This window comes from Hyperolius riggenbachi, chromosome 7, assembly GCF_040937935.1.
Source record: "Hyperolius riggenbachi isolate aHypRig1 chromosome 7, aHypRig1.pri, whole genome shotgun sequence".
Lineage (NCBI taxonomy): Eukaryota > Metazoa > Chordata > Amphibia > Anura > Hyperoliidae > Hyperolius > Hyperolius riggenbachi.
Genome location: NC_090652.1, coordinates 141,333,324 through 141,353,088, shown reverse-complemented (window position 1 = coordinate 141,353,088; position 19,765 = coordinate 141,333,324). Strand labels below are relative to the sequence as shown.

The 19,765-nt window shown below is 45.4% G+C and overlaps 1 protein-coding gene across 11 annotated transcripts in view; it reads right to left on the bottom strand.

The window, feature by feature from the left end:
* The window catches only part of SNX29 (sorting nexin 29), an 875,170-nt gene that overhangs the window by 786,148 nt on the left and 69,257 nt on the right, over positions 1-19,765 (bottom strand). For all 11 annotated transcript variants that reach the window (XR_011022742.1, XM_068244702.1, XM_068244708.1 and 8 more), the window contains exons 2-3: positions 12,332-12,396; positions 3,083-3,135 (exon numbers count right to left, since the gene is read on the bottom strand). Coding sequence is in view for 10 of the 11 variants with exons in the window: in XM_068244702.1 (XP_068100803.1) it covers positions 3,083-3,135; positions 12,332-12,396 (118 nt within the window). In the remaining variant the exon portion in view is untranslated. The remainder of the gene's footprint in view (positions 1-3,082; positions 3,136-12,331; positions 12,397-19,765) is intronic.

Here is a 19,765-nt window from a genome sequence, read left to right as displayed (position 1 = left end):
ATGCTAGCCAATCGGCTATAAATAGCCAAATGGCTAGGAGTTCAGTTAGCCATAAAAGACATTTGGCTGTGACTAGCCGATTGGCTCCTTTATCTGTAGTTGGGAGGTTAGTGTTAGGATAAGGGACCCGGTAAGTAAAATATCGGTACTATTCTATTACCAACATGAACAGATGAACAGACATGCCCAGATTGCTTTACATATATACCGTCTTTCCCCGAATATAGGACTATTTTCTTTCGCGGGGAGAAATATGTGCTAGGGCTTATTTTCGGGGGAGGGGGGGGTTACTCTTTCGGAGAGGGGTAGACGCTTTGTGTATGGGGAGGTGTGTGGTTTCTTACTGCACCTCCCTTGTGGCTGCGTCCCCCTCCATTCTAAGTAACTTCCACACTTCCACACACCTCCCCAAACACAAAGCGTCCCAGCTAGGTCTTATTTTTGGGGGTAGGGCTTATATTTCAAGCATGCTTGAAATATAAGCTAGGCCTTATTTTTGGGGTAGGTCTTATAATAGGGGAAACACAGCAGTGATCACCGTGCTGCATCTAAAGGAACTTCATAGCGATGGGCTCACGAGTAGTTACCTACTCGAATTTGTGATTCAAACGAGGCTTAATTGCCTCAGCTGTGTGCATGGGAGATGGGGGGTTAATTACCCAGAATTCCATCGGCTTCTATGCGTCCCAAACGTCTTGCACGCGGGCCTATGGGACGCGTTGCAAACTCAATACTGCGCACTTCCTCCTTCCTCGTAAAATGTGCCAGTGTCTCAAAATGGCAGCCTTAATCTGATTTGCCATAGGGGTATAATCAAATACACATGTAAGGGGTTGATTGGCATCTTGCTCTCTCCGGGTATGTTTTTGGGTCTTGGGTCGCAACAAATTAGCGTTGAAAAGCTGTGTTCAGCTCAATCATGCTATAACCCCTATTGGCCAAGCGTTCCGTCAATTCACAACTTTGTTGAAGGAAGTCCTCCCTTCTGGAGTTATTCCTTTTAAGTCTGACGTATTGGCCATAGGGGATAGCCTTGATTGTATGCATCGGATGGTAGCTGGTATTTATGGTGAAAGGGTTCTTGAATAGCGGAAGTCCTGCCTAGAACAGACAGAAGTCCAGTGGACATTTATAATTCACCAATGCTGTCACTGTGGAGATCTTACAAAGACAAAAGCAGGGATAAGAAAACACTGCAAACTATGTCCACAGTGCGTTTAGCTCATACAAATGTACAAGTTGGAAGTTTTTAATTTCTGAATTCTCTAATTCCTTTGTTCAAAAGTATCTCTATTCTGAATTTTTATTTCTGCCCATGTCCTCAGAGTCCCCTCCTGAATCCCCCACAAAAAAATGACACACTAGATTCTCAGTGATATCATACCGTGTGATGGAATGGGTGGAGGTACATGTGGGCATGAGAGTCACGCTCCACACAAGCCTTCTCAGCACCTCCATTGTTGAAAACCCAATTGAATGAAATGATGGATGTGTGCTCTATTATCTCTAGTTATTTTGGCTGTCCAGTTCCTCTTTGAACAAAAATATTAAACTACAGATATCCCATAGAGACATAAAATGGAGTTCACCATGCAGTGAGGTGGCTGGATGAGGGCAGAGCACACACATATGGTATCATGGGCTAGAATCACAAACAGTGAACATGCAGAGAAGGCTTGAGGGCCCCTTTCACACTGGTGCAGGTGTGGCATATTGCCACACTGCTACTGCAGACAATGAAAGTCTATGGTGAAGTTCATACTTCCCACGTTGCGGTACGCTGAGCAGAAAGTGCCCAATCTAATGCTAGCGCAGAACTACATCCCGTGCTGGACACGCAGTGACCTGCGGCGGTCTTCGTTTGCCCGGAAGTCATGTTAGTCTATAGCGATGCGGGGTTTTTAATAAAATTTGGCATCGCAATGCGCGGAAGCGTATTTTTAAAATACGCTTCCGCATACCCGAAGCAGGAAGTGACCGCAAGTGCACGTCACTTCATTCTTGGCTGGTGGCATGACGGGAAACCCCGTGCACTAACACAGTGTTCTCTGAAGGCCTGTTTTTGGTGGTGCAATGTGGTGCAGCCAGGCAACACTACCGCCAGTGTGCAGTGTGAAACCAGCCTCAGGTGAGTAGCCGGAACTGCATCGCTCCCAGAAATGACACCAACAGAGATCAGGGAGATCTTAAAAATTTACCAATATAGTCACTGAGGAAATCTCAAAAAGACAAGAGCAGGCAAATGCAGCTCCAACGGCAATGATGCCTGATACAGGTTGTGAGGTTTCTTGGGTCCCTGTCACATGGGCCATTGTGTGAGTGTGAGTAATCATTTCTGATTTTAACCTTAATATATGAAAGTGTTTTATGGAATGTGCTTCTAGAAAGGTTTTTTTTTTTTGCATCTAATAGCCTTATATTAACCTACTGGGAAATGTTTGAGTCCAGACACTGGGTGGTGGAGTGATTGCAGTACCTGTGGATAGCGTCCATGTTCAAATTCGAAAGCCTGAAATATCCCAAACATACTTCAGCACCCGAGCGACTGAACGTGGTAAAGGGACTTCCTCCTTCCGGCTTGAAAGAAGTCATGTGAAGCACAAGTAAGTGAACTCCCCATGATCCTGTCCACTTGTTTGGGTGCTGAAGTGTTTTCTGAATTCAATATCCCAAATTCGACCACCAACACTACTCGTGGAGTGGGTTATAAAAGCTGACAGGTGACTCAGTATCTGCTGAGTGGATCAATAAGTGCTTCTTGACCCTATAACTTGGTTCAGAATGGATCTAGCAAGCTCCTTTTCCTTTACGGTGTGCCAGTGATGGGATGTCCTTGATGAGAGAGCAGCTATGAATTATACTTCCTTATTTAATAGAGATATACTAAAAATAAAGAAGCAACTTAAACAAGAACAGCACAAAACCACAAAGGCCAAAAAATTCAGGAAATGTCTGGTGCTGACAAGCTGTAAATCAGAAGTCTAAAAAATGTACATAATCTGAGATCTGTAACAAGCTTGAATTTTCAAAGGATTAACGCAAATCAAAGAAAACAGTGATAAACAACGGAATGTTATTTTACCGGCTATCAGAATCTGAAGCAATTTCCTTTCGTCCTCCAAATCGAATTTGGCACTGAAAATAAGACAACAAAAACAATTACAAATATACTGATTCTCAATAACTAGATATTTAGTTACAGTCAAAAAGTCTACATGTCAATCTGGCATAACCCTTTAAACAGCGGCATGACATCCCTTAACAGCTGTTTCCCAGGGTGACAGATTTTTTTATTCTTTAAGAAGCCTGAAATTAGATGAATATGGTCTCTTCTGTGCTCCAAAAGATTAATTACATTACAGTTTTCATTATTTGAAGAGATTGGATCTTATCATGGAATCTGACAGATTGACTAGCATTATCTCCTCTTCTTATGTTAACTTTCAAACACGGTGCTCCGCCTGGTTGGCATATAAATCCAATTCTTCTCCTGCTTGATCTCATATATGCTGCATTTTGTACCAATGTCTCGGCAATGTCTTGTTTAATATGTACGCTTTTGTACTATGGAGCAAAATGTTAAGGGTTTTGTTTGTTTTACTATTTTACTGTCATCCGATCATACTGTTGCATATAATTTTGTTACTTCAAAAGTTTTGTATTGCACTATGCTCTGTTGATGACTTTGTTTATCTTAATAAAGGCTTTTTGTAAATTAAAAGATTAATTACAACATAAAACTTTTTTTTGGACGGAACAGCATTCAAACAGCTACAGCTTCTACTTCAGTGGGAACCTTAAAGAGTAACTGTTAGCCCCCAAAGTGAAATTTAAATCTGTACAGCAATGTTTTATTTAGTATTAAAGTGATCAAAAAAGCCAATGCGTTCTGCAAAAATCAATATAATTTTGCTACTATGTAGCCTTTTGCCCACGCTAACGACGCAAAGCCGCATATCAGATACTGATGACGAGCATGCAGAGCATGCCTATGTTTGCCCGACCACCCTCTCCCCCCCAGGACCAGGTGCCGATCTATTTGCACCACAAACAGCTGACCGCTCTGACACGGAGACAGAGCGGCAGCACTTCCAGCGGGAGCACCGCAGAGCAGCCGCCGCCGAGTCACATGTGAGAGAATCACATGTGAGAGATGCACGGCGGCGGCTGCTCTGCGGTGCTCCCGCTGGAAGTGCTGCCGCTCTGTCTCCGTGTCAGAGCGGTCAGCTGTTTGTGGTGCAAATAGATCGGCACCTGGTCCTGGGGGGGAGAGGGTGGTCGGGCAAACATAGGCATGCTCTGCATGCTCGTCATCAGTATCTGATATGCGGCTTTGCGTCGTTAGCGTGGGCAAAAGGCTACATAGTAGCAAAATTATATTGATTTTTGCTGAACGCATTGGCTTTTTTGATCACTTTAATACTAAATAAAACATTGCTGTACAGATTTAAATTTCACTTTGGGGGCTAACAGTTACTCTTTAACAACCTATGCTGAGGAAGTGATTACATTGTCTGTTGTTTAGGTTTCCTTATCAGCCACAATTAGAAAACATTTCTGGCCACGCTTTATGGCCCAGTGCACACTGGGCGGATCCGCCGGCCGCATCCGCTTGAAAATCTGCATGGCTAATGTATTTCTATGGGCTGGTGCACACCGGCGGTTTGAGGTTTTTAGCAAGCCGCAAACGTGCCTCTTGCTGCATGTTTGCAGTTTGCTTAAAACCTCAAACCGCCGGTGTGCACCAGCCCATAGAGATACATTAGCCTAGCGGATGCTGATGCGGATGCGGATGGCGGATCGCATACAAAATCCGCTCGGTGTGCACCCGGCAAATATCGGCTCTCTGCTCCCAAAACCGCTAGCGTTTTGACGATCTGCTAGCGGTTTTGGTGTGCCCCAGGCCTATCTCAGCTGCATGCTTCACAGAAGCTGAAAAAGGAGAGAAATGGTCACTAAACGCTTTTTTAATTGTAATACTAGCTTTAAGAGCAGGTAAACTGTACGTTGAAAACTTGTAATTTGTAAACAGAGGAAATGACTTGTGCACAAAAGCAAATATGATTTACGAGCAGGGTTGCTCATCACGAGCTAGTCACGAGTAACCACGGTGGTTACTCGTTATTCAAATGAGCTGTAATTGGTGCAGGTGTGCGGCTAGATGCGGCGGGGTTAATTACCCATAATGGCGCCATCTGCCCTGCGTTTCAACAAGCATAAAAAGCGTCCTATTGGTCGCGTTGCAAGCCTCGCTATGGCGCACTTCCTCCTTCAAGCCAGAAGTGCGCCATAGCGAGGCCTGCAACGTGACCAATAGGACGCTTGCAAGCTCATTGAAATGCAGGGCGGACGGCGGCATTATGGATGATTAACCCGCCGCATCCAGTCGCACACCTGAACCACTTACAGCTCATTTTAATCACGAGTAACCACCGTGGTTACTCAGGAATAGCTCGTGATTAGCAAGCCTGTTTACGAGTAATAAAAAGTACAAAAACATGCTTTTATTGAATGTTATGTCAGGGTTTCATCACACCTTAAGGGCCTGTTTCCATGTGCGATTCTTCTGCGTTTCCTCACATGCAAATTCGTATGCAGAATCGCAGCCTACTGAAATCAATGGGCTGCTTTCGAATCACATGGTGCGGCGGGGAATAGTGCCTGGTTTTTTTTTCAGACATTGCATCCGAATTCCCACAGACATGCATGGAGGATCAGGCCCCAACACCTAACCTTGGTAACAGGAGGCTAGAGGCAAGGGAAATATAAAGGCTGTATGGATAGGTCCCATAGTTGAATGTAGGAAGACAAGCACAGTAGGGTTTTTTATTTTAAAAGTTCAGTTCCAGAGGAAACACTATCATTTACAAAAACCAATACAATTGCTTTGAGAATCTGCATTGTTCAATTTTGAATTTAGTTGGGAATTAATGATGTGTGGTTTTATAAACCAACATGAGAAAGACAATTTAAAGAAGAAAAATGCATAGAGGAATACGGTTCTGTAAACCGCATCATGGAATATGTATCAAGGGATGGCGAATAGCTTGGTTGAGACACCACTGAGGAAGGAAACAGGCTGCTGGGGAATAAGATATATTCTGCATAAGAACATTGTTCTTCACAATAAATGCAATTCAAATGTGCACAGCAGTAAAAACAAATAAGAATAAATGAAAGTACTTTGCTTATCCACTTGAATTAGGTTTCTGAGTGTTGTGGGAATTACTTTTAACAGTAATGAGCAATAATTTACACCATTTTCATAAGTGCCAGCTGTCATGCTGATGTTGGCTTCTGTAATGGAAAACTGAAGTGAGAGGCATATGGAGGCTGACATATACATTTCCTTTTAAACAAGATGCAGATAGCCTGGCTGTGCTGCTGAACACCTGCCTCTATACTTTCAACCATGGAACTTGAACAAACATGCTGATCAGTAGTGCTGCTCGGATACCACTTTTCAAAATCCGGATTGACCCGGTTGCGGATATCCAGATATCCGATCCGGGTCAGATATCAGATTTCAAAATTTTCCAATCCGAATCGGATATCTGACCTCAGTATCGGGGATATCCGAGCAAATTCGGATATCCGGATAGAAAAACTGGAAGTGGCCTTTAACCACTTTACCCCCACCCGTACGAATTTCTCCGTCCCTTTTTCCATCCTTTCACCCCCAGGGACGGAGAAATCCGTACTTTCGCGCTGCCCGCGCTCCCGCTCGCTCTAGCGCGTACTCCAGCTCGTAAACACGCCACCGGCAGCTGGCCCGGAGAGCAATGAACAGGAAAATCTATTCCCGTTCGTTGATCTAAGCCCCGCAATGATCCTCTGCTTCTCCGATAAGCAGCACGATCATTGTGAAAAAAAAAAAAAACTTTCCCAGCCTCCTAGTACTTCCTCCAAGCGTCCGGAACGACTCTTGGAGGTCGCATTAAACAAAAAGTTACTGTTGCCAACTACACCCTAAAGCATTTTTCACATACAAATACATTACTTATACACAAAAAATTAACTCATTACCTCCCACACTCCCCTTTTTTTTGTAATTAAAAAAAAATTAAAAAATGTACAATTAAAAAAAAATACATAAATAGTTACCTTAAGGACTGAACTTTTTAAATATTTATGTCAGGAGGGTACAACACTGTTATTTTATAAACTATGGGCTTGTAATTAGGGATGGACGCAAAACTGAAAAAATGCACCTTTATTTCCAAATAAAATATTGGCGCCAAACATTGTGATAGGGACATAATTTAAACGGTTTTATAACCGGGACAAATGGGCAAATACATTTCATGGGTTTTAAATTACAGTAGCATGCATTATTTAAAAACTATAATGGCCGAAAACTGAAAAATAATGCATTTTTCCCACATTTTTCCTATTTTCCCATTAAAACATATTTAGAATAAAATAATTCTTGGCATAATGTCCCACCTAAAGAAAGCCTAATTGGTGGCGGAAAAAAACAAGATATAGTTCATTTAATTGTGATAAGTAATGATAAAGTTATAGACGAATGAATGGAAGGAGCGCTGAAAGTTGAAAATTGCTCTGGTGCTCAAGGGGCAAAACCCCTCAGTGGTGAAGTGGTTACATTGCTTTAAACCGTTTTTTTAGGGTATATGAGGCATGTAGCATCATTATTTTGTAAAGGGGAACATTAATTGATGATGTGGGGACTTAAAATCCCCCCCCCAAAAAAAAAATGGCTGTCAATTAACATTAGGCCTAGGTCCCAGACAGCGGTCGTGCAGCCCACATTGTGTCCAAAGTCCAACCGCACAACTGGGACATGACAGTTTTCAGCTAAGACAGCTCCAAAAAATTATGCAGCAATTGTGTTTTGGGTTAAATATAGGTGGTATCAGTGGCCTGTGGTACCCTGGCCTGGCGGTGGGAGCTGCACATGCAACAGGAGCAGGGCAATGCAGCAGCAGCAGGTGTAATGTGTCCCAGGAGCATGCCGGACATGGCACATTGCAATTGGCACTTAGGACGTGTCATGTGTCACTTGCCACTTGTCACGTGTCACTTGCCACGTGTCACTTACCACGTGGCAAGTGCCAAATGACCCGTGACATTTGCCAAGTGTCGAGTGACAGTCAGACAGCAGAGGAGAAGACACTAGTGCACACTAACTGTCACACTGGCCCTGCTCACAGCACAGCAGTTCTGTAGAAAGCTAACACAGTAGTACTACTACTCTAACAACTACTAGCACACTGACTGCAGTACTACAGTACTAACTACACAATAACACAGTAATCCTATCCCCTAATCCCTAACCTAACCTATACCTAAGGCTAATAGCTGGCCAGCAGGCAGCAGCTGGCCTGGTCTGTGCACAGCACACACACAGACACATAGCAGTTGCCTGCAGCCCACACTGACTGTCACACAAATGACATCAAGCTAATTCATGATTTAACAATAGTGTAGTGATAGTGAAGGGGTTAATCACTGAACAGCTTTTGGTTTATCACTTGCTAGGCCAGCAGCACTAGAGCACACACTCTGACTGTCATACAATGACATCAATCAAGCTAATAAACGTTTTAACAATAGTGTAGTGATAGTAGTGAAGGGGTTAATCACTGAACAGCTTTAGGTTTATAACTGTGTACAGCCCTTGGTAGGCCACCAGCACTGGAGCATGTCTCTCAGTGAGCATTCAGCAAGCTAAGACGATATGTCTCATCATGGCAGCCCTCATTAAACAGGGGGCTGTCCAGTGTTCCTTTCTGTGATTGGGTGCCAGGGTTTAGGCTGGGAGCCCTCTGATTGGCTCAATGAGGTCAGGTGGGGCTGGCCAGGGTTTCCCTCTGTGATTGGTTGCTAGGGCTTCTGCTGGGAGCCTTTTGATTGGCTCCGGGACGTCAGCTCCTTAGTTACAGTATTTCGGATCAGGATATCCGCGGATATCCCGGTTATGCGGGCAAATATCCGCAGATAGCTAGCCGGATTTTTAAAAAAATCCGGAATCTAAATCGGATAGCGTAAAAAAGTTCGGGTTACCCGGATATCCGGAATCCTGTTGTGCAGCACTGCTGATCAGGTGCTCTGACTGAAGTCTGATTGGATTAGCTGCACGCTTGTTTCAGGTATGTGATTCGGACACTACTGATGGCAGAATGATCACCTAGACAGACAACCTTTAGAAATCAAATATTATCATCATAAATTGTAGCCTTAACCTCCCTGGCAGTAGCTAGTGGTGATCACCACGAGGTCTATGCAGAGCAATGGGCATTTTCACTCACCTCCCCGGGAATCCAGACCTTGGCAGCCATTCTTCTTCCTGTCCGCCGATGTTCTGCATCCCTCTGGTGAGATTGCCGCCTGTTGTCATGATGACAGCTAGGAATCTCACTATAAGGTTACAGCTCCACCCAGAGTATGGAGGGAGAACTGCAGCGCTGGATACCAGGGAGGAGAGTAAGTGCAGGGGCTGCCACAGATCTCTCTGCGCTAGGATTATTTCCGCATTTTAGGGTCTGAATGCGTGCTAAAAAATTGGACCCCTTTTAGAATCTATAATCTGGAAATTATCATGCTGCCAGAGAGAATAAGGGGGGTTTATATGTCTTTACTCAAGTTGGTAAGGAAGTGCCTGCCTTGCTGTACTGTTTACGGATTTCCAAGGGGGTGCAGCTAATCACCCTGAAATTATGTCTTCAGTACTCCAATATAGTCTTTTGGCATCACCAATGGTGTTTGGGTTGAACTGTTGCACATACATGTACATATAAATCCTTGCATAGGGCTGTACTTTAATTTTCTACAATAACCATAAGGCGGTATGACACCTATTACTAGTGGTGAGATGCAATGCAAGCAGAAACCAGCCTTCATATGACCCTGCTCAATGGTGTGGCGAGAGGGTCATATGCATAGTGCCGCCCCTGGTCAGTGACATGCTCCCTGCCGGGCAGGAAGTACGTCTCTGGGATTCCCGTTGGTCCATACATGCACACCTTGTCACAACGCGGTCTGTCCTTTGCACTTGCTGTGTCACCCATTGACTTGCATTGCTGCATAATCCATGTGGTAAGCACGGATCATGAGGCAACGCATTGCAGATTTTGTATTGGTTAGAATACTTCGGGCACACCGGGTAGCATTGCGTTCACTGTGAAAATACCAATAGACTTGCATGGCCCTTGCAGCAGAGATGCGGCGGGGAAGCGTCATGCGGGCGACCCAGTGGGCAGGTATAAAAGGGGCGTACTGGAAATGGTCTTTAACAGTTGAATGTGTTGGGTATGCAATTTCCAATAAAGGTCACCGAAATGTTAGTGGTTTACTTCATAGAGATGTGTTACAGCAGGGTTTTAGAACATTATTATCCAATGTACACATTTACAAATGACAGTATTTGCCAAGTAAGGGGGTACTTGGCAAATACTGTCATTTGTAAATGTATTGCACAACAGTGGGGTTGTGCAATACATCATTTCAAGTACCCTCTGACACATTCATTTATTAGGAGTACTCTCTAATTATGCATAAATGATTTCCAAAACCCATTGTTTTTTCCTTCTTTTAATTAAGTATACTTATTCAGATTTGTTTACACATTTTTTTTTACTCTAAAAACTTACTATAATTGTGAAAAGATCAAGTGCTCCCTGGTGTATGTGTTCCATTATGAGCACCTAGGTCTTGGAGGGTGTTCAATGTGGTCGTTTTATTGCCTAATAAGCTTAGTCAAAGGATTACTCTTTCTCTTTTACAGGGAACCCGAGGTGAGAGGGATATGGAGGCTGACATGTTTATTTCCTTTTAAATAATGCACATTGCCCAGCTGATCCTCTGATTCTGTTACTTTAAGCTATAGAGCCTGAACAAGCATGCAGATCAGGTGTCTATGACAAAGCGCCAACATATTCCATGGCGCTGTACAAAGCAAGAAACGAACATGGGGTACATAATACAGACAATGATATACACCAATATATAAAATACAGAATTGGTGACTAAATACAGAATCAATACAAAATACAGAATTGGTCATTACAGTGACAAAAGTAACATGATGAATAAAATGTATAACAAATTCCAAGACTCAAAAGGGGGAGAGAGACCTACAAAGGATTATTGCTGCATTGTATTTGTGGGGTTATTACACTGCATATAGGGGTGATGGCTGCATTTTATATGGACAATAACAATAAAGATTGTATCATGTATGGGCACACCATCCAATCTTAAATGTTTACTTTGTTCACAGTGTATTCGCCTTCAGAAGCCTCTAGTGCAGGGATGTCGAACTCCAGTCCTCAAGGGCTGAAGCCCTCACACATTTTTGCCATAGCTCAAACTGATTGATGGGACTAAGGGCCCTTTTCCACCAGCACTTTTTAACATAGGAATCGCGGTAGGTCATTTCCACTACCGTGATTCGTTTTTGCCGGGAACGCGAACGCGCGGCGGAGCGATATTTGCCGCGATTTTGCTATGCAGTGCATAGCATAGCAAAATTGCGGCCGCGAACGTCGGGGAATCGCCGGTAATTGCGATTCAGCAATCGCTAGCGTTCAGCGTGAACGCTAGCGATTGCTAGTGGAAAAGGGCCCTAAATCAGGAAAGGTGTGGTTTATCAAGTAGAACACATTTCTTTATTTCTCAGTCTATCCTAAACCCCGGTATGGATATGGCCCCCGAGAACCGAAGTTTCACACCTGTGCTCTAGTGGATTAGACCTGAATGGCAACTGTGGCATAGTAAAACGGGATTGGTGGATGTTAGTCACATTCATACTACAAGTAGTTCACCAACATTGCCAGAGCCGGGACAAGGTCCTCCAGCACCCAAGGCTGAGACACCAAAGTGTGCCCCTCCATCCCTCCACCCCAGCCGTCACACACTGATTGCTATTAGACTAAGAGGCGCCCCAGGGCCCCCAAAACCTTCATCTCTAGTTATCTGGCTTGCAGTCACTTCCATGTATCCCCTTTTCATATTTCTCTCCGCTTTAAACACAATAGGGGAATGATAGCTGAGTGAGTTGTGCACCCCCCTCCTACACTGCGCCCGAGGCTGGAGCCTCTCTCGCCTCTGCCTCGGCCCGGCCCTGAACATTGCTATGATGCAATTAATTGATTGGCCACTGCCTTGTCACAGGAGGTGACCACAAGTTGTGGCCACTTTTTTTTTTTCTTACCAAGGGCTTGAGTGCCAACTGCCTTGTCAAAGGAGGCAGAGGGGCCACTGCTGTGCTGCAAAATGCTGAGGGGCCATTTTCTGCGCCTCAAGATAATCAGTGACCAGAGACAAGTCACAAGGGATTTAACTTTACTATTATTTCCTTATTTTGTACCTGTTTCACAGCATCCAATAACCGTTCCAAGAGAAACTGTCTTTTCACATCATTGTTCTGTAACCCTGTAAAAGAAATAACACATTTTAGATGATACGTCATGATGTTTATAGAGACAGCTACTGACAATGTACTGTAGCACTAGATCATGTTCTGCATTAGCATTCTGGAAATAAAACCCAACGGTTAATGATATGGTAGAGATTAACATTCATCACTTGCTGATGGTCCTCCTCATGCTTCTATCCTGTAATATCCTTAAAACCCAGGGATCACGTATAGAAAAATCTATAACGGGTTGTGGCTGCTTAAACCTGAAGTGGCATAGATTTAAAGTGGACCTCCAGAGTATAAAACAAAATCCTGCAGCCTCCTAGTAAAAAAAAAAAAAGTTAGTTACCAAAGCAGCCTCGTCTGCGAAGCTGTCCAGAAGACCCCACATCCTGGGCCTGCCTCCGTTCCATTCCCTGAGAAAGCCGCCAAGCTATTTACTTAGCACGGTGTTTTTCCACGGGAGAGAGGGGAGGCAGGGCCAGGTGCCAGAAGTCGAGTGATGCAGAGTCTTCTGGACTGCTTCGCGGGACAAGGCTGTTCAGGTAAGTATAACTTTTTTTTTACTAGGAGGCTGCAGGATTTTATTTATTACTCTGGAGGTGCACCTTAACTACACCGGCTGCTATGCTCCTGATGCAATAATGTGAAACTCAGTTGAGTTCCATGCACCGTCCAGGAGACCATGAACCTGTGATCATTGTGTGACAACAAACCTGTGAACATTGTGAGACAATCACTGTGATCACAGAGAGTTAAATGAAGAAAAAAACATTCTTGTTCTGAGGGGCCAGTGCCAGATCCCTCCAACGACTAACAAATCAGGAGTGAAAGCAGTAACAGGAGTTATGGGCAATTTGACTGGCAGGCTTTCTAAATTCAACATTATTAGTCTACTGCTATGAAGTAAAAAAAAAAAAAAAAACACCACAACAACTTCAGAGTGAACAGAGTCTAGGCTACCAGCAACCACATCTCAAGATTTTGTTTTTGTAATGTTACGATACTTGTTTACTGCAAAAGTAAGGCAACAATCTGTTCAAACTCTACCAATCAAACCAACAAATGGAGCTCCAGGGGGACAAAAATGTTTATTTGCAATATTTCAAGTATTCTAGGCAAAGCTGCTTACACACTTTGGGCTAGATTCACTAAACCGTGATAAATGATTTCACGGTTGCGCTAGCGGTTTGCATGAGTTATAACATGCGTAAAGTTTTTTGCGCGCAATTGCGAATTTCCCCACGCTAACGCGAATATTCACGAGACAACACGGCCGTTTGCATGCGAAAAACATTAGAGTTGTCAACTACATAGGAAGCCTGTTTAACCTGACAAAAACAATTCTTATGTGCGGTTAGCCGATACCCAGTTGGATCTAGGGACAATCAGGAATTCTCAAGTATAAAATAGTCATGAACATGTTAATGGCCCTGGAAAACGTACCATTTGACTTTGTTATTCTCATTACTGCTGAATCCAGGTGTTTTCTATTTCAGGTTTTAACAAAATGACTGAAATACATTTGCCTATTTCCTGTTAGGAAAAAGGGTGTGCCCAATTTACTAGGAGTTTAGTAAATATCCGTTCCATTTATAACTGTGATGGTAATAAAAAGAGATGGTCAGTGAGATGCAATTAATTCCGACATAATCAGAGTTAATACAGACTATACAAGTCTTGAAACTGGGCCAATCATATGAGTTGCCCGGTAATTTTTTTGGTTCAATGCCATGCTCTATACAATTTGCATTTAATTTACCGGGAAGTTGGAATCATTTGCACATCATTAACTGTCTCCTGCAATGAACAAGTTTTTACTGCATTGGCTCAAACAAACCTGAGCAATGAAATAACAGAAGTATACTAAACTACTCTTCAGTAAAAAGTGCATGTCAAAACGTTCAGATTGCTGAAGTAAGAAGACTTGAACGCTCAAAAACTGTACCATGAGTCTATTTTATTTATAATAATAATAATATTCATGCACATCTTCTCATAAATGGTTAAGTGACATGCCTTTTCTGGAGCTGCATTGTCTGAAGTGTTTGCCTGAATTTTTTGAATGACATCCATGGTGCTGCCATGTTGCTGAGCACAAGTACACGCCTCCAAACAGACATAGCTGATGTCACATTATAACCCCTCCCCTTAATGCAAGTTGTTAAGCGCACTGCTTACCAGGAGGGGATAACGTCACATATCCCATAAGTATATATGTTAATGAATGAGATAACCACCTACTGTAGGTGCTTTTTAGAAGGAAAGGTGTAAACACACGTGAAAGTAGTAGTGTTACCAGTACAAAGTTAGATTTTTTTAATTTAGAATCAGAATCACTTTATTTCGCCAAGAACAGCAAGAGCTGTAATCGGAATTGCTTGTGGTACACATGGCATAGGCATAATTGGTATAATACAGACAGACGCACAACACGTACACTTGAAATGCAGTAGTCAGTTCGTGTAGGCCATTTCACTGCTATTTAAAACACAGGTAAATAATAATAATAATAATAATAATAATAATAATAATAAAGATACAGATAGTGGCCTCAAGTCAAATTTGATGAGCCCAGGCAGGTAGCGGCGGGAACCGGCTGACCAACCCAGCTAGAGTACGCTGGTATGCGGGCCAGATATGGGGAGGTTGGAGTTCAGAAGCCGAACAGCTTGGGGGAAGAAGGTGTTCTTCCGCCTGGTGGTTTTGGAAGGTATAGCCCTATAGCGACGGCCCAACGGGAGGAGCTTAAAGTAGTGGCTGCCAGGGTGAGCGGGGTCACGGGAGATCATGGTGGCCCTCTTCATCATCCTATTTGAGTGGAGGAGATCGAGAGGTGGAAGAGGAGATCCGATGATCTTCTCCGCGTCCGTTATCACTCTCTGCAGTTTGTGTTTGTCGCTGGCCGTTGCGCCAGCATACCAGACAATGACTGAGGAGCAGAGGATGGATTCTATGGTGGAAGTATAGAAACTGGTCAGCAGCTCCCTGGGCATGCCAAATCTCTTCAGTTGGCGCAGGAAGAACAGCCTCTGCTGAGATTTCTTCTGGATTTTGATGGTATTCTGCTCCCACTTCAGCTTGTTTGTTAGAGTCGTGCCGAGGAACCGCACAGATGTCACCCTAGAAACTTCGGTTCCCCCAATGAGGACAGGTGGGAGGGGGGGAGGGTTTCTCCTGAAATCAGCGACTAGCTCGACAGTCTTTGCTGCGTTGAGGACTAGGTTGTTGTCCTTGCACCAGTTACATATTCTCTCTTCTTCGCTGCGGTACTCCGACTCCCCATTACTACCAATAAGGCCAATGATAGTGGTGTCATCTGCAAATTTGATGACTTTCACAGAGTCAGTGGATGAGATGCAGTTATTGGTATAGAGGGAAAACAGTAGAGGTGACAGAACACAGCCTTGTGGAGCCCCTGTGTTGGTGGTTCTAACATTGGAGAGGTGGTTACCGAGCTTCACCTGCTGCGTTCTGTTTGTCAGGAAGTCTTTGATCCATACCCGAAGAGTAGGGTCAACTCCGAGCTGCGGCAGATTGGTGATCAAGATGTCTGGGCTGATCGTGTTGAACGCTGAGCTAAAATCTAGGAACAGGATCCTAGCATAGGAGGCAGGGCTGTCTAGATGCTCCGTAATGTATGCCACGCTGGCATTGATGGCGTCCTCCACAGATCTGTTTGCCCTATATGCAAATTGGAGCGGGTCAAAAAGGGCGTCTGTGGACTCCTTCAGGTGGGCCAGGACTAACCGCTCGAGGATCTTCATGATGTTAGAGGTTAGGGTCACTGGTCGGAAGTTATTGTGCTCGGCACTGCCTGGTTTTTTTGGGACTGGTACGATTTTTGATCTCTTAACCTCCTTGCCGGTTATCCCGAGCTCAGCTCGGGGTAACCTGCGCAGGAGGATATCTCAGGCCCCGCTGGGCCGATTTGCATAATTTTTTTTTTGTTACAAGCAGCTAGCACTTTGCTAGCTGCTTGTAACTTCCGATCGCCGCCGCTCGCCGCCGATCCGCCGCAATCCGCCGCGCCGAGTCGCTCCCCCCCCCCGCCCCAGAGCCCTGCGCTGCCTGGCCAATCAGTGCCAGGCAGCGTTGAGGGGCGGATCGGGATTCCCTATGACGTCCCGACGTCCATGACGTCGGTGACGTCATCCCGCCCCGTCGCCATGGCGACCGGGGAAGCCCTGCAGGAAATCCCGTTCTCAACGGGATTCCCTGCATACTCTGATCGCCGAAGGCGATCGGAGTGGGTGGGGGGATGCCGCCGCTTAGCGGCTATCATGTAGCGAGCCCTTGGCTCGCTACATGATTTTAAAAAAAAAAAAAAAAATTAAAAAAATGTGCGGCGCTGCCTCCTTGCCGGATTTTTTAGACCGGCAAGGAGGTTAAAGCAGGAGGGGACTGTACCATCCGATAAGGACTGCTTAAATAAGGAGGTGAGCACAGGGGCTAGCTGGTCGGCACAGGATCGCAGGCAGATAGCCGACACTTCGTCCGGGCCAGAGGATTTCCTTGGGTTTAGCTTGCGGAGGTGCCTGAGTACCTCTGATTCCAGAACAGCGACAGGAGCCAGGGGGACGAGTTCACCAGAGGGGGTGGTCACCAAAGTCGATGCTGTTTGGCCCACGGGCTGGTTGGGATGCTGCTCGAATCTGCAGTAGAACTGGTTGAGCTCCTCAGCCAGTCGAGGGTTTGGGGGCGCCGTTTGGGGTGCTGGTTTGAAGTTCGTGGCTGCTCTCAGGCCCTTCCATACCTCCCGTGTGTTGAAGGACTGTAGGCAAAGCCCCAGCTTTCTGGCGTAGGCCCTCTTTGCAGTCCGCAGTTCTCTTTTCAAGGCGAGCCTAGCCTCTCTGAATTCCTCTGGGGAGCCAGACCTGTGCGCATCCTCTTTGCATTTCCGGAGTCGGCGAAGCTTGTCATTGAACCAAGGCTTGTTGTTGGGGTAGACTCTGAAGGACTTGGATGGGATACATGCTTCTTCGCAGAAGCTAAAGTAGGAGGTGACATTCTCTGCCCATTCATCAAGGGTGGGTGCCCCCAGAGTCGTCCAGTCAGTGGATTCAAAACACGCTTGGAGCTCCAGTTTGGCCTCCGCAGTCCATTTTTTAGTGGTTTTGACGGAGGGCTTTGAGGTTTCCAGGAGCCTCCTGTAGGTGGGGGATCAGGCGTATTGTGTTGTGGTCGGAGTTCCCCAGGGGGGCGCCTTGGGTGGCCTTGTAGGCATTCTTATGGACCGTGTAGCAGTGGTCCAGGGTGTTACTGTTTCTGGTGGGGCAGGTGATGTGCTGCTTGTAGCGGGGCAACTCGTGCCGAAGGTTCGCCTTATTGAAATCGCCCAGGATGATGAACAGGGCCTCCGGTAGAGCAGTTTCCCACCGCGAGATACAGTCACTTTGTTATTGCGTTTACATCAGCAATGAAAAAAGGAAAGTGCTGACAACACCTTAAACCAATTAAATAAAGATAAACATTGGGGTAATATTTCCAAAGTCCAAAAATCAAACCTTCTTAAGCTCTAAACGTCACAGTAGACACAATAAAATAAAGACGAAAGCAAAGAGGCTAAGCCCAGTTGTACAGCTATGCATCTTTCCCTTTAAAAATTGGGATGGGCTGGAGGAATTAGAAAGTGTGTGTATGTGTGTGTGTGTTTTGGGGGCAGACATGTTGGGTCACCAAGTATAGATGGGATGTCATTAAGTATGAAATAGATGAGGAGAAAAAGAATAAAGAAAGAGGTTGTTAGCCAGTACTGCTGTAACGGTCTTGTGTCGTGGCTCAGATGTCTGATTATGTGGTGATCTGCAGAATCGCCAATAATGCAGACACTATACCAGATTATGTGTGATCTGCAGAATCACCAATAATACTAGTATAGCAGACAAGGAGCAGAGAGTGTAGTGATTTGGTGCAACCGTAACTTTAATAGTAAATGAGACCTCACCAGAGGGGCTGGTGAGGTACAAACAGTACACTGATCGTGCACTAACGTACAACCTCCAGCAAGCTGGAGAAACAATACTGAAGAGGCTGAATCTCCCGAGGAGCGGGTGATTCAGAGTATACTACAGGCAAATGAACACCCGAGGGGCGGGTGAGACAGACTGTACTGCAGCCTGCGAGACGCAGTAATACTACAATGCCAGGTACCTAACGAACAGGTAATTAAGGCTGAACTATAGCCTAGCAGAACTGCTTCACTAGCGGAGCTGGCGTGGTTAACACCTCACCAGTGGCGAGGGCCCACTGGTGAGTGGAATGGTCAGGCAGGCAAGGTTCGGCAACAGAGAGGTAAGTAACAGTACAGGATCGCGAGACAAGAGAGTAATCAGGTGGAGGTTCAGCAACAGGAAGGTACGCATCGGTACAGAATCGTGAGACAAGAGAGTAATCGGTAATCAGGCTGAGGTTCAGCAACAGGTAGGCAGATGAGCGAAAGTACAGGATCGGAAAGCAGGATCAGAGTCAGGGTAATTGCAAAGAGTCATACACAGGAGATCAAACAGTAAGCAATATCCTAGTCTGGGTGTGAAGTCCTTGGCATCAACACCCGGGAACTAGTCTAAACAATAACAATAACAAGATAGCAATATCCTAGTCTAGGTGTGAAATCCTTAGCATCAACACCAGGGAACTAGCCTAAAGGTCTAAACACTAACACGCAAGTATTCACGACAGCAGACAATGTGATAATGAAGCCCGGAGGCTTATGAAGCAGAGGAGACCTCACTGGCACGCCCCCCTCTCATCAGCCAATCCTGGGCGCCGTGGGGCTCCTCTGACGTCAGCTGACGAGCAGGTCAGCTGACGGGCTTCCTCCCCGCATAAAGGTCCCGTCTGTGCGTGCGCCGGCGCGCTAAGGCAATCCCCTGCATGGGAGAACATTCCATCCTCGGCGTCCTGGACGCCGAACGGACGGATGGCCGCATGGAGGCAGCTGCGGCGGCGGTGCTGTTCGCCGCAGCTGCCTCGTTTCTTACAGTATCCCCCCTCTAGGCGTGGACTCCGGACACGCACCACCTGGCCTATCAGGATGCAATCTATGGAACTCCATCCTGAGTTCTTCTGCATGCATGCGAGAGAGTGGTACCCAGGATCTCTCTTCAGGACCATACCCTCGCCAGTGGACCAGATACTGTAAAGATTTGCGTACCCGCAGAGAATCCAAAATCTTCTTTATTTCATATTCTGGTTCTCCATCAATCGCCACAGGGGGGGGAGGAGTGGCATCCACATACACGGCAGGCTTCAAAAGCGAAACGTGGAACATCCTACCACCCCTGAAATTTGAGGGAAGCGACACCACATAGGTAACATTATTCACCTTTTTAGAAATAGGGTAGGGCCCTATGAACTTGGGACTTAATTTTACAGAGGGCT